Below are 12,710 nucleotides of genomic sequence, written 5' to 3'. Positions count from 1 at the left end.
ACCCCAAACAAAACCCCCAAACCACAACATATAAATATAATAATTGCAATACTCAATACTATCGAATCGCAGTACTTCTAGATAAGCATTAAGTGAAAAACACAATACAAATTGAATCAGCACCCATGTATCGTGAAAGACTAATTGGGACAAAAGCATATTGTCCCAGCCCTAGTGGATATCCTATGCCTCAGTACTCAGTATGTGAGATTTTATTTTGTATTTTATTTTTTACTGCAAAACTAAAAAAATGTTTGTTTGTGCCGTTCCTCACATTGTATGGATTTCTACTACCAACAGAGAAGGATTAGTTCATTCAACCTATGATACAAAGTGAAAGAGAATACATTTAAAATGTTTTAAAACTCAGATATTAGTTTTACATGAAGGGAACTTTGTTTTGTGCAACAGTATCAGGTTTCTTTATTTTACTATTGCAGAAAACAGTGTAGAGAGTGAAAATGATGTGCTATAAGTCTAGTTATGGCACTTAACTGATAAGTTTGCATCCATTCAGCTATTTCAGGATTAGTCCTTTGCTGAAGGGCAGCAACAATTCTGCTCCTCATCCTGAAACACCAGGGCTGTTTTCAGTAATTAATGTTTCTGAATACAGCGAGTAGTTTTTCTTTTTAGCATCTGTTGTATTTAAAAAGTTAAAAACAATGCTCTGTAAACAATGCATTTCTGTTTTATGTTTAGGCTTACTCTGCAGCCAGAATGATTCAATACTGATCTAGTCTTAATTAGCATTCCACTGCTTAACACCAACCCAACCTACTAAAAAGTTGTTGATCAGGTCCCGTCTGGCATTTAACATATGGAAAGAAAACATTTGCCCCACAGGAAGGGTAACTGCTGTTCAAGCCTTTTGGGAGCCACCCCTGTTGTGTTGAGACTAAAGAACAATAGAAATGTGTATCTCTGTAAGATTGAATAAAATTGACCCTCACATGATAGCTTTTGATCTGTGTCCGGGAGGAACCCCCAACGTGCATGTCAGAGGTAACTTTGTTAGCGGTACTTTTCTCAGGCAGCAAAGACAGCCACTGAGATGCACTCAACATGCTACTATGCCAACGAAAGACCACTGACCTTGGGTTTAAATACACCAGGTGAAAAGGAACCGCCCCCAGGTGCAGGGGATATAGTGTGTGTATTCGATATGTCTCTGAAGAAGCAACATGTCGTCCAGACCACCATCAGCTGCAGTGTTGTTTTGTTTTTGTCTTACTGTCTTAGTCAAATCATTTTCCTCATGCGGTTTCATTAAACCTTTTGTTAATTCTCCATTGGAACTCTAGCCTCTCTTAGTCCTCATCAATCCAAACCCTAACCATAGCTAACGTCGGAGGAATACAGCGTCTCCTACAGCTGGGAGGCAGAGGGACCTCAGCATTCGCCAATGTTAGCTTCTTGTCTCATCTGGGGTCCGATAAACAGTAAATACAGTGTCCACAATGCTATTTTCCAATTAACTGTAGCTGTCATATTTCACAGGACCCGCGTGACCCCCGTTTGTCACTTTGCCTAAGATTGAGGGAGAAGTACTTGCCCTGTTTATTTGGTTGCTATGACTTTGAGAGTGATGATGTCCTGTCACTGTTCCAGTTGCTCAAGGAGAGAGAGCGGATGACAGTTTGCTTGAGTTCAGTAGAGCAGACAGCTCTGCAGAGTGGTGTAATTACAACTTTATGACTTTTCATAAACAGCTGAAGGAGTGCGGGTGCATGGTGTACATAGTGGAAACCCTGTTGTGCGTCTGCCCTATATCATGGCGGCAGAAAATTTACCGTGGCGGGCCGGCATCAACATGACATAGAGGAAACACTGTATATATAGGAAAAAATATCACGTTTTATTCAGGCGGTATCCCAATATTATCTGTTTTTTAAGACTATTTTGCAATTTACTAAAAGAAAAACCAAACTAATTTCCCTTTTTTAATATAACTCTACAAGGTAACAAAACACCACACCAAATTCCATTCTTAAATTTAACACTTTTCAAAATCCTTGTAAACAACACAACACATCGGAATAAATTGAATCCAACTCACACACCTATTTGAAAAAAAGAAAATAAAAAGTCACTTTTCAAGCTGGTTCGCCTGTTACTCCCGTAATTTCCTTCTTCCAAAAACAAAGGGGAAGAACACCGGGCATTTTCATTCAAACTCAATTATGTCTGGTGTGTTAACTGCATGAAATATTAATTAGAGAACGCAAGGCCGTGTTGCCTCTTAAGTTACCCTAAGACCAGTTGCTGACAATGTAGCATTTAAAAGGCTATTTTTATAAATGGAGCGTCCTGCATTGCTCCTCACAGACTGTATAAAATATGGAGTAATCTCTGTGACGTCACCCATGGGTTTCCTTCTCGTCTTCCCAATAAAAGAGATGATGAGACATCATCAGATCGGCGCAGAGGGAGGACAGTAGCTAGGATGAATGACCTTTATGATACTGACTAATGCTTATGACAAATTAATCTCTTTAATCTTCATTCTTTCTAAACTTCACTCAGTATTTTGAATGTCAGGAATATTATTTATTTTATTGACATTATAGATTGTTTCCAGTGAGCTATTAGTGAGTTTATATAGGGACTTTGTTGTCGTTAACATTACAGTTGCTGCTCTACAAACAACATTTAGACTAGTTACATGTACTTATTTAGTTATATTTAACTACAAATTTGGTTCAGAATTTAAAGCTTTAGTGTGTAACTTTTTTATATTAACAAACATCAGTTACATTCGAGTTGATACAGGGCCAATTAAGACTGTCAGCTCCACACAACTCTCTCTGTATTTGTCACTATTGCTATGTTTAGAAGATTGTTTCGTCCAGTGACTTTTCCACGCAGAAACTTGAATGAAGATGATTACCTCTTCTGAAGAGTCCATCTTTTATTTTTAGTCCTCCGTGTTCTCCTTGGCTACTAGCAACTGCATTGAAGAGGGTATAGGCACGTGCGTGATCACGTAAGACTTGTATGATGTGGACGCGCCAATATTGTTGTTGCCATTACTTAGAATTCCTCATGGGGGTGTTAGAAACTACGCACTATAGCTTTAAAGACAACCAGGCTGAAAGAGGAAATGTATAGCTAATATGCACACGTCAGTGTACTACTACCTTATACTAAAGGTCACAATGGACACACTGCATTAGTGAATGTAAAAGCATAGGAGCAATAGGGATAAAATGAAGCCTTGTGTCTCTCAACTATTAACTACAATTTTGTCTGTCAGACAGTTTATGCGACACTTCATTTTTCTATATACAGGCATATCATTATATTTAAGAACAAGTAATACCAGTTCACTTCAGAGAATGCTATTAGTCACTTTGATCAATTGCTCCTGAAAGGTTCATGATGGAATAGAAAGAAAGCTTTAATCATCCTACAGTCTGTATTTTACTTAAGGTGACACTGTAGACCGGTTCCTTTCTAAATCCATTTTTTTCATCTGCTGTTATAGTATCTGACTCAGCCCACTGGGAAATGTGATTAAATTTAACACAGCAGAACAGTTTGTATACAGTGGAGGTCAAATGGTATCACACTAGCTCAGAGGGATTCTTTTATCTTTATTCCCAGTTTTACAGATGGGATTAATTCTATACTTGTGCATTTCAGAAAATCCTCAATGTTGGAGACTTTTAAGGTAGTCCACCATGTTCACATGCTTTACCTTTCTCGACAGTTTTCTAAAAACAAAGCATTGCATAAGTTCTATGGGTGCCTTTAAAGCGTAAGTGCACAATTCTCTCTGTATTTCTCAGTATAGCTCCTGTTCAGAAGATTTTGTCGTCCAGTGACATTCCCGCACAGAACTTCAAGTGAAGATAATTAGTTCTTCAGAAGAGTCCATCATGTTTGTTTGATCGTCTGTGTCCTCCTTGGCTACTAGCAACTGTGTGACAGAGGGATGGGGGCGCGTGCGTAATCACGGAAGGCTATATCATGTGGTTGCGCTGACAGTGTTGTTGTCATTACTTAGAATTCCTCATTGGGGGAGACAGAAAACTGTGTACTGTTTAACTCATCTCATAACCATCTATTTAAACAAGACACCAATCATGTTCAATCAAGACCACAAAGTGTTCTTTTTAATCTGACAAGCTCTTCAGTATAATGCTTCTGATCAGTATACTGTTTACTGCCCCCTGCTATGCATGTCACTGTAATGGCTGTGCAGATTGATTTCTCCCTATAACCCCGTTTCAATTTTGATTACCATACTTAGTGAATACATTGCTCTCCTTTTTCATTCTCATTTGAATATAGTTTTTCAGTGAACACTGGCTTTGTCCCACTCTTAGTTGAGTCACTGCTGTATGACTATGTTAGAGAGCCCCTAAAACAAAAGTGTATAACCATGTGTTACAAGGTCTTACACATGGGGTGATGTCAGGCAACTTCAACAAACTCAACTTTTTCAGGATCAGTTTGAGGAGACCCAGCAGACTCCATGACCTCTCAGTGGCAGGTGGTGTACATTACCAATTCCAAGCTTGTTGACATGTTGCTAAAAGGCCTTTTATTCTAATGGCTTCTCTAGCATCTCTAAAGTAGCATCTCTGTCTGTTCCTGAACATTTCTTACTGCAGCTTTGGCAAACACTGATCCTCTGTTCACTCCTGACTCTTAACCAATTTCTTGTTAGCACCCTTACTGAGTAGTAACAACCCTTTGTGAAGTCCATTGTCATGGCAAGCCTTACAGCATCAGAGAAGTGTGTATATTGAGTCCAGACAAAGCTTTCAGATTTCAAAACAGGAAGCACACTTCTTTCTAGGCAACCACCGAATCACCCGTCCTCAGTGAACGGTTATTTTGCTGTGAAGTTAAATGACATCAGCGGATTTTCCACTCTGAAGTTTTTAAACTTAAGGCGTTTAGGGCGCTCCTGCAAAAGCTTAGCAAGGCAAAAGATCAGCAACTCAAAAGCAGTGTGCAAAATGCTTAATTCTCATTGAAAATAATTACAAAAAGCAACCCCAGGCTGCTAAAACACGCTCTATCTGATCAGGGCCTAACTCTGCTGTTCAGATAACCTACATTAATCATCAAGGATACTGGCCAGATTAAAGGTGCTAAAAGGGAGCCCTTCTCCATTCATCTGATTGATGTACAGAGTTTGGGGCTGGTATAGTGGTGGAGCCTTGAAGCAAGGATGATGGGCTGGTAAATAAAAGAGCAGAAATCTGCTATAAGCGAACACCATCCTTTGAATGGTGAATTAGTGGAACATAACGTTGCTGTTAACTTTATACTCCCCAACACACCTGTTTTTTCTCTCTCTCTCCATATGCTCTTCACATTGTTAGCATGCTGCCTTAAGGCAAACAGATTCAGAAGCATACAATACAATAACACTAGCTACTGAATAACTGACTTGAAGAAATTGATACTTTCTGTACAATTAACATCCCCCAATCAAAGTGTCCATCCATTCCGTTAGAACATGCCATCACATCTGATCACATCTATTGGAGAGGCCAGGGTAGTCAGATGTGGACAGAAGCTAGGAATCTTTCATATTCTACTTTTGTTATGACCTCTGCTTCTCTGTCCTCAACAGGAAGAGTAGCCCATGCAGGGCTAACATTAAAAGGGCACATCATTCATGTTGGGATTTGGCTCGGCCCCACCTCACCAATCAGTGGGGCCATAGAAACTAGCCAAAAGACCAGCTCCTCCGTCTGTATCCCAGAACAGCGGCCTTTACTTTTCGCTAAACTAGCAGTACAGTTTTCTCCTTCTTCCCCACATTGTTTACAGTGCTGTGAAGTAGTTTCTCGGACCCAGAAATGATCTCTTTACCAGTCCCTTTAGTCTTGGCCTCATGACCAATGGTCTGGAGCTCTAAGAAAAGTAGCTTACCTCTTCTCTTGTTGATTAAGGATAGACTAATTATCAACCCTGGCCAATTATCAGGCCGTTTTTTCACAGTTTGCATATTATCTGTAGCAGTATTTCATTTGCCTGATAACCAATGACGTTAATTAATTAAAAAGTGCGCTACTATGGCTCCATTACAGCTCTGTGTCTGTCTGTCGGCTTTGGTTTCACTCACCACTTAGACTGACTTAATGTCCCGCCCACAACACTATCTGACTCTTTTACTGTGTATTATGTTGAAAGTTTCAAATTTATTTAGTATTGGATTTTCAATGTAAATGCATATCGGTTCCAAATATCAGGAATTGGTTTCATTAACTACTAATAATCAGTCCCACAGGTAAAAAGATATTGTCATGCATCATCTACAGTTCTGCAGCTATTGTCTTCAACCTCATGGGGTGCTGGCAGTTGGCAGCAGCAGCATCCATGCCACATTTCCACTTCCAATCATCACTTTTCTTGTTGCACTAGACTGCTAATTTTACAGCGTTTTGAGAATGTCTGTTACACAATCAATCCCAGACCACCTTGCCAATAACTAGAGCCTGACCGATAAATCGGGCCAATATTAGGCATTTCCTGATCTATGGCCGTTAAAAAAAGGAATGAAATATTCATTCATCAGAATAATTTATAATGATAAATAAATGATTCTGATGAATGAATATTTAAAAAAATAAAAACGGACGGTCAACCATGTTATGGGAGTTTCTGTTACATAGTTTGCACATAGCGTTACATAGCGGTCTACAATGCCCCTGTTGGCAACACAGATTATTGTTTTGTTAATGTGTTTTTGTTAAGTTTCATAACTTAAGTTTGTATTTTTACTTTACTATAACTTGATGATCCTCGGTTCTGTTGTGACAATAAAACAAATTATATTATTTTAGGGAGAACTCATAAACTACTACAAATAACTAATGTTAGGGAAATCTGTTTGTTTTGTAACTCCTATTTTTTTTTTTTTACATATATATCGGCCGATATATCGGCATATCAGATTTATAAATAACCACATTTTTGTATCGGTCTTAAAAATCCTTTATTGGTTGGGCTGTACCAATAACGTTAAGTTTAACTGTATGTTCAATTCCAAGGCACATGATATAGACTGATGTTGACAACAAAATTGGTGCATCATGGGCAAAAATCTAACAGGTTTATAAGAAATCCTTGTCGTTGTGTTTATAACATGGAGCAGAAGTAGCATCATTATTGTGCTTTTCTAGAAAGCAACCCTTACAGGGTTGAATAGGCTCAACCTCATTTGCTGAGTATGTACTTGCAACTTTCAGTGAACAGAGACATGGAAAGTCAAAGCCAACAGAGGGAAAACTGTATCACTTTGTCAAAATAAAAATCCTCCAGTAAATGTGCTGTATTTATATAGCGCTTTTCTAGTCTTAACGACTACTCAAAGCGCTTTTACATCATACAGGATACATTCACCATTCACACACATTCATACACTGTGGCCGAGGCTGCCGTACAAGGTGCCACCTGCTCATCAGATAAACACACACACACATTCACACTCCGATGCACAGTCAACAGCTTCACATATTTAAACTGATAACTAAGTGTTATTGTCTTAAGAGGCTATATAAATGTGGTAAAAGGGATGTAACTACTTCAGTAAGAGGATAAAATGAATATATATTCAAACAGCAACAGGGCTTAGTGTTTAGTATACAGCTAACTGATTTTCTTTGATTTCCAGGATCCACTGGGCAGGCACAGAGACAGCCACCCTGTGGTGTGGATACATGAGTGGTGCTGTACAAGCTGGTCAGCGAGCAGCTCTGGAAGTACTGGCTGAACTCTGCCCCATGACCCTGACGCAGGAGGAGCATGAAGCAATGCAGCACAGTCAAACTGCAGAGCAAACACCTTCTTCCAAACATGTGTTCACAAAAAAGACTATGGTCATAGCAACCCTGGCAATAGGTGCAGCTTTCTTGCTGGCTCAGAATCAAAATGCATTGCTAAAGGTCAAAACTTACTTGACAAAGGTATTTGAAAAGACCAGACATAATATTTTCCTATTGTAACAGACCTGTAAAACAGATGCGCAGTTTACCCGTTTTGGTTTAGACAAAATGATTTTGCTAGGGCGCCAAAGAAACATGGTTCTGCCTACTGATCTCTGACCTTTTACACATACTGCATATTTCACAGCAACGTTTGAAAGTTAAAGTCAATTCAACTATTTTCATTAGGCTTTTATTGTATCATATTAACTCATATTATACTATTGGTAAATTGTGGCATTGCTGAATATGTCATATATAGATAGATAGAATATAGATAGATAGATAGAGTAGAGAGAGAGAGAGAGAGAGAGAGAGAGAGAGAGAGAGAGAGAGAGAGAGAGAGAGATATAGAAGATGATGATATATAGATAGATAGATAGATAGATAGATAGGCGGCTAATTTTAGACCCACATTATTATTATTAATATTTTTCACATCAGTAGCGGTAGGTATGCCTATTATCATTACTAGGCTATTTTTATAATTGGCAGTAGTACCAGACTTCTAATGTGAGCTTGCGATATTATTATTATTAGTATTATTAGTATTATGAGTAGTATGTGCCTATCATCATTACTAGGCTATTGCTATATTTATATGAGGTTACATGCTTTATGTTATTGTATTATTGTTTTATAAATTATTATTATATCATCTCATCATCAGTAGGCCTATTATCATTACTAGCTATTGCTATAATTGGGAATGGCACCAGACCTCTGATATTAATTTATGCTTTATTATGTTTATTCACTAGGTCTAATAGTGGCATCATCTGCATTTTGTAAAGAAGCTTGCAGGTTGGTGATATTAATGTGAGACCTGACCTGCTTTGCCTTGCAAGATCCTCAATTCTTGGCTCATGTTTGATAAACATAGCCTCAAATCATCCTCGATTTGTGCCAATTACGTATTTATTTGAGTGCAGTCATTTTGTGAGAATCCTGCCTCTCACATATGTTGACCGCAAGGAATATGAAAGTAATTTGGTGCAAAAGTAGACGCGTAGATGCGATGTGACAGTAAAATATGACTTGAGCCTTGTAGAATTGACTTGAGAGCTTGCAAAAAAAATCTGTAGTCGATGCGATGTGACACTTGTGAATATGATTTGAGAGCTTGTGTAAAAAAATCTGTACCCGCGTTTTTTTTTCACTTGAGTCACTTTTCCAGTACAACCCCAACTCATGATTACAACCTCTGGAATCTGTCGCTGCAGCGTGCTCTCTCCATCACACAGCGGCGAGTCTGCGCTCTCCAGTTTTGCAAACTTCTTGCGTACATTTGGTGCAAAACTAATTTGTACCTGTGGACTTAGTCTGTGGAGTCTGAGCCAACAGGACGTTAGCTAGCTAGCTTGGCTAACTTGCATCCAGCCCGCTTTTTTAAATACTGTAAATACCTTTAATCATCTCAACACTAATAACAGTCCGACTGAAAAACGGCGGTGAGCTCCAGGTCCTGCAGCCGCAGACGGACCGCAGTCAGTGGGGCTCGGCCAGCGTGGAAACACCGCTAGAAAGCTCCGCTGCCGACCTCCACCGATCTATCTCCAGCGGGACACGAGAGCTCCAACCCGGTAGCAGCGAACAGCCTCCCGGAGCCCACCCCAGTGTTGGTTGAATAGCAAGCTGTTTAGCGAACTAACCATCAAGCACACTTTCAAAAAGTTACAAATAATACAATTTAATTTAAAAGTCAGGCGTAATACACACTGATGGCGGTCCGTCCGCGGCTGCAGGACCTGGAGCTCACCAGCAGTGTTTCAGTTTGACTGTTAAAAGTGTTAGGATAACTAAAATGTATTTATTCATTAGCGGGGTTAGTTCCTAAATGCAATTCCACCACTCGGCGGTGGGCTCCAGGGAGGCTGTGCCGCTGCTACCGGGTCTGGAGCTCTCCGTGTCCCGCTGGAGATCAGATCAGGTGGAGGTCGGCAGCGGAGCTTTCTAGCGATGTTTCCACGCTGGCCGAGCCCCACTGACGGCGGTCCGTCTGAGGCTGCAGGACCTGGTGCTCACCGCCGTGTTTCAGCTGGACTGTTAAAAGTGTTGAGATAATTAAAAGTATTGTTTCAGAAGCGTGCTGGCTGCTAGTTAGCTAACGCGTCTTTCATGCTACATAAATAAGCCGGACAGAGTTGTCCCTCATCTGGCGATGGAACCCTGCTGTCCCCGGCCGTCCTGTTGGCTCAGAGCTCCACAGACTAAGTCCACAGGTACAAATTAGTTTTGCACCAAAGTATCGCAAGAAGTGTTCAAAACTGGAGAGCGCGCAGACTCGCCGCTGTGTGATGGAGAGACACGCTGCAGCGACAGATTCCAGAGGTGTAATCACTGATTTGTGGTTGTACTGGAAAAGTGACTCAGATGAAAAAAACACGGTACAATTTTTTTCACAAGCTCTCAAGTCAATTTTTACAGTGCTCACATCGCATCTACGCGCTCTCATTTTGCACACAATTTACCTTCATAGAGGGGCTCACGGCAGCTCCCGTGGTTGAGCACAGTTTTTTTCCCCTCCCATCCTGTAGTCTACTCGCGCCCCCCCGGGAGAGAACCACTGCTCTATCTATTGACGGTGTGAAGATAAATGACAAAGTGCTCTTTAAGCATTTGACAAAGGATTTGATGTTCTCTGCCATGTTGTTTCTTACAGTATAATTATATTGCGGTATAACATAAATATACATTATGATTTGTTGATTTACAACATTTATTTTTTGTTTTAATACAATTCTGTTCATTAGGGACCTTTACTTTCATTTTTCTTGTATCATTTGCTCATGAAAGATTATAAGAATTCTTTTTTGTAGCAATACCTACAGAAATCCATTGTAAATATTTGCACCTCATGTCATTTGCCTTTTCAACATTGCAAATTGTGTCCATAAAATGTAGGATGTGCTTTTACGCTTAGGGCTTCACAGCAACCATGTTGAAACCACTTTGCAGTGAGAAAATGGAGCTTTCATACAGAATGCCTTACATTGTTTCCCAGAGAGCCATAAAACCTGCCTGAGAGGCTTGGAGCACAGCCACACGTACATTTGTGCGCCCACAAAACCACCAACAGACATTCGAATGAGCATAAGATGGATGAACCAGTCACACAATGACAACGTCCCACAGAAAGTGATTTAATCGCTATCACTTGATTGCACAGTCGATTGAAAGGATTTTTGTCAGTCCCCATGTCTCTCCTGGAGTATCTCAAACACCCACTGATCATTGGATGGTAGTGACTCCATTGGCGCCATGGATTGCTATTTGTCTTTGTTATCACTGGCTTGCACTGGATATACTGCCTGTTCTCCAGAGTTTCATTTAAGCCAAAGCAGGCTGAGTCTAGTCTAACCCTGATCTGTGATTGATGGAGGAGCATCTTGGCAGTAGGGAATTAAATCTTTAACTGTAAATGTCTGGGAAAAGAACATCTTACGTGTGGGTGCACTATTACATTGTCAAAGATTATGCAACGTAAGATGCAAGTCGTGTGCCACCGCCCTATACAGGAGCACAGGCGTGATCCAGCGTGCAGCCCACAGCATGATCCGTCTACTTCAATGATCACCAAATCCTACACACCAGACCAGCAAGCCGCAGTGTTGCGTGCCGCTTTGCAATAGTGGCAGAATAACGTTTTGACAAATGGATTGTAAAAGAAGTCGAGAGCCCTAGCAGCAGGACAGACTTTTGCTGTGTGTGCTCTGCTTCTCGTCACCGAGGGTGCATGCCAGCTGCCGACTGCCTGAGTGACATGCGTGCGCATGCTCCAAACAACTTTCAATTCATCTTCCAGGACTACACTGGCAGCACACCTGTGAACTACAAAATATATCGCAGGTTTGGCGGGCTGGTCAAAAAGTGCCGTCTTCAACATTCTCTTCCCCTCCCTCTTTATAAAACACACGCTGGAGTAAGTGGGTGCGGATATTTTAAAAACCTTACCTGTACTTCAACAGCACAGTCAGGAGGACTCAAAGTAACTACTATGCTGATTTCTTAATCATTTAACCCTTGGTTTTCAGCAGACAATGATACAATCCTGTGTAAATTAAGTTTCACTAAAATGACAAAATTATTTGCTTTTGCAAGACTAGATTGACTGAAATGTTCAATAGAATCTGATGACTAAAAAAGACTAAAATCTTAGTTTTGTTATTGACTAAAACTATACTAAAATTAGGGCTGGTCAACAATATAGCAATACTATATCGATATCCTGACATCTTGTCCTGGTTTAAAACTCTGAAAAGAGATGCAATTTCACCACACCGTTCTCGCAGTTCTATTATTTGCCTTTACTGACTTAGTCATTATATCCACATTATTGATGATTATTTATCAAAGCTCACATTGTTTGAATACTTTGTGAAGGCACCAATGGTCAACCCTACAATATTGTCACAATAACAATGTGATATTGTGTTTCTCTGTCGCCCAGCCCTAACTGAAATAGTTAAGTTTTCTTTTACTCAAATTATACCAAAGTAGTAATGGACTAAAATCCCCAGACTTTTAGTCAACCAAAACTTGTCTAAAAACACAGAACGAGGTTGACTTAATATGATACTAATAACTAACATTTGACTATCTAACAAGACTAATGGCGCTTTTAAACTGCAGCATTGCAAATATTTGTGTCAATATAGTGGCATCCCACCAGTGTAGAGCTCTACATGTAGGCACCAACGTCCATCACCATTAAGACCGAATCAACCACTACGTACTAGACGTATGAGACACATCTTAAAA

At 40.0% G+C, this 12,710-nt stretch overlaps 1 protein-coding gene and 1 long non-coding RNA gene across 2 annotated transcripts in view; one reads left to right on the top strand and one right to left on the bottom strand.

Moving 5' to 3' along the window:
- LOC116704470 (uncharacterized) overlaps window positions 1-3,161 on the bottom strand; it is a 15,113-nt gene extending 11,952 nt beyond the window's left edge. Inside the window, exons 1-2 of the long non-coding RNA XR_004335688.1 lie at window positions 3,148-3,161; window positions 1,089-1,090 (exon numbers count right to left, since the gene is read on the bottom strand). This is a non-coding gene — a long non-coding RNA (uncharacterized LOC116704470). The remainder of the gene's footprint in view (window positions 1-1,088; window positions 1,091-3,147) is intronic.
- The window catches only part of si:ch211-127i16.2 (probable flavin-containing monoamine oxidase A), a gene marked incomplete at its 3' end in the record, with an annotated part of 43,446 nt that extends 35,238 nt beyond the window's left edge, over window positions 1-8,208 (top strand). Inside the window, 1 exon segment of the mRNA XM_032539990.1 lies at window positions 7,640-8,208. Coding sequence (XP_032395881.1) covers window positions 7,640-7,970 — 331 coding nt within the window.
- Between the last annotated feature and the right edge of the window lie 4,502 nt (window positions 8,209-12,710).

This window comes from Etheostoma spectabile, chromosome 16 (assembly GCF_008692095.1).
Source record: "Etheostoma spectabile isolate EspeVRDwgs_2016 chromosome 16, UIUC_Espe_1.0, whole genome shotgun sequence".
NCBI lineage: Eukaryota > Metazoa > Chordata > Actinopteri > Perciformes > Percidae > Etheostoma > Etheostoma spectabile.
Note: the sequence above shows the minus strand (reverse complement) of the source record. Positions and strands in the feature narration are given on the sequence as shown.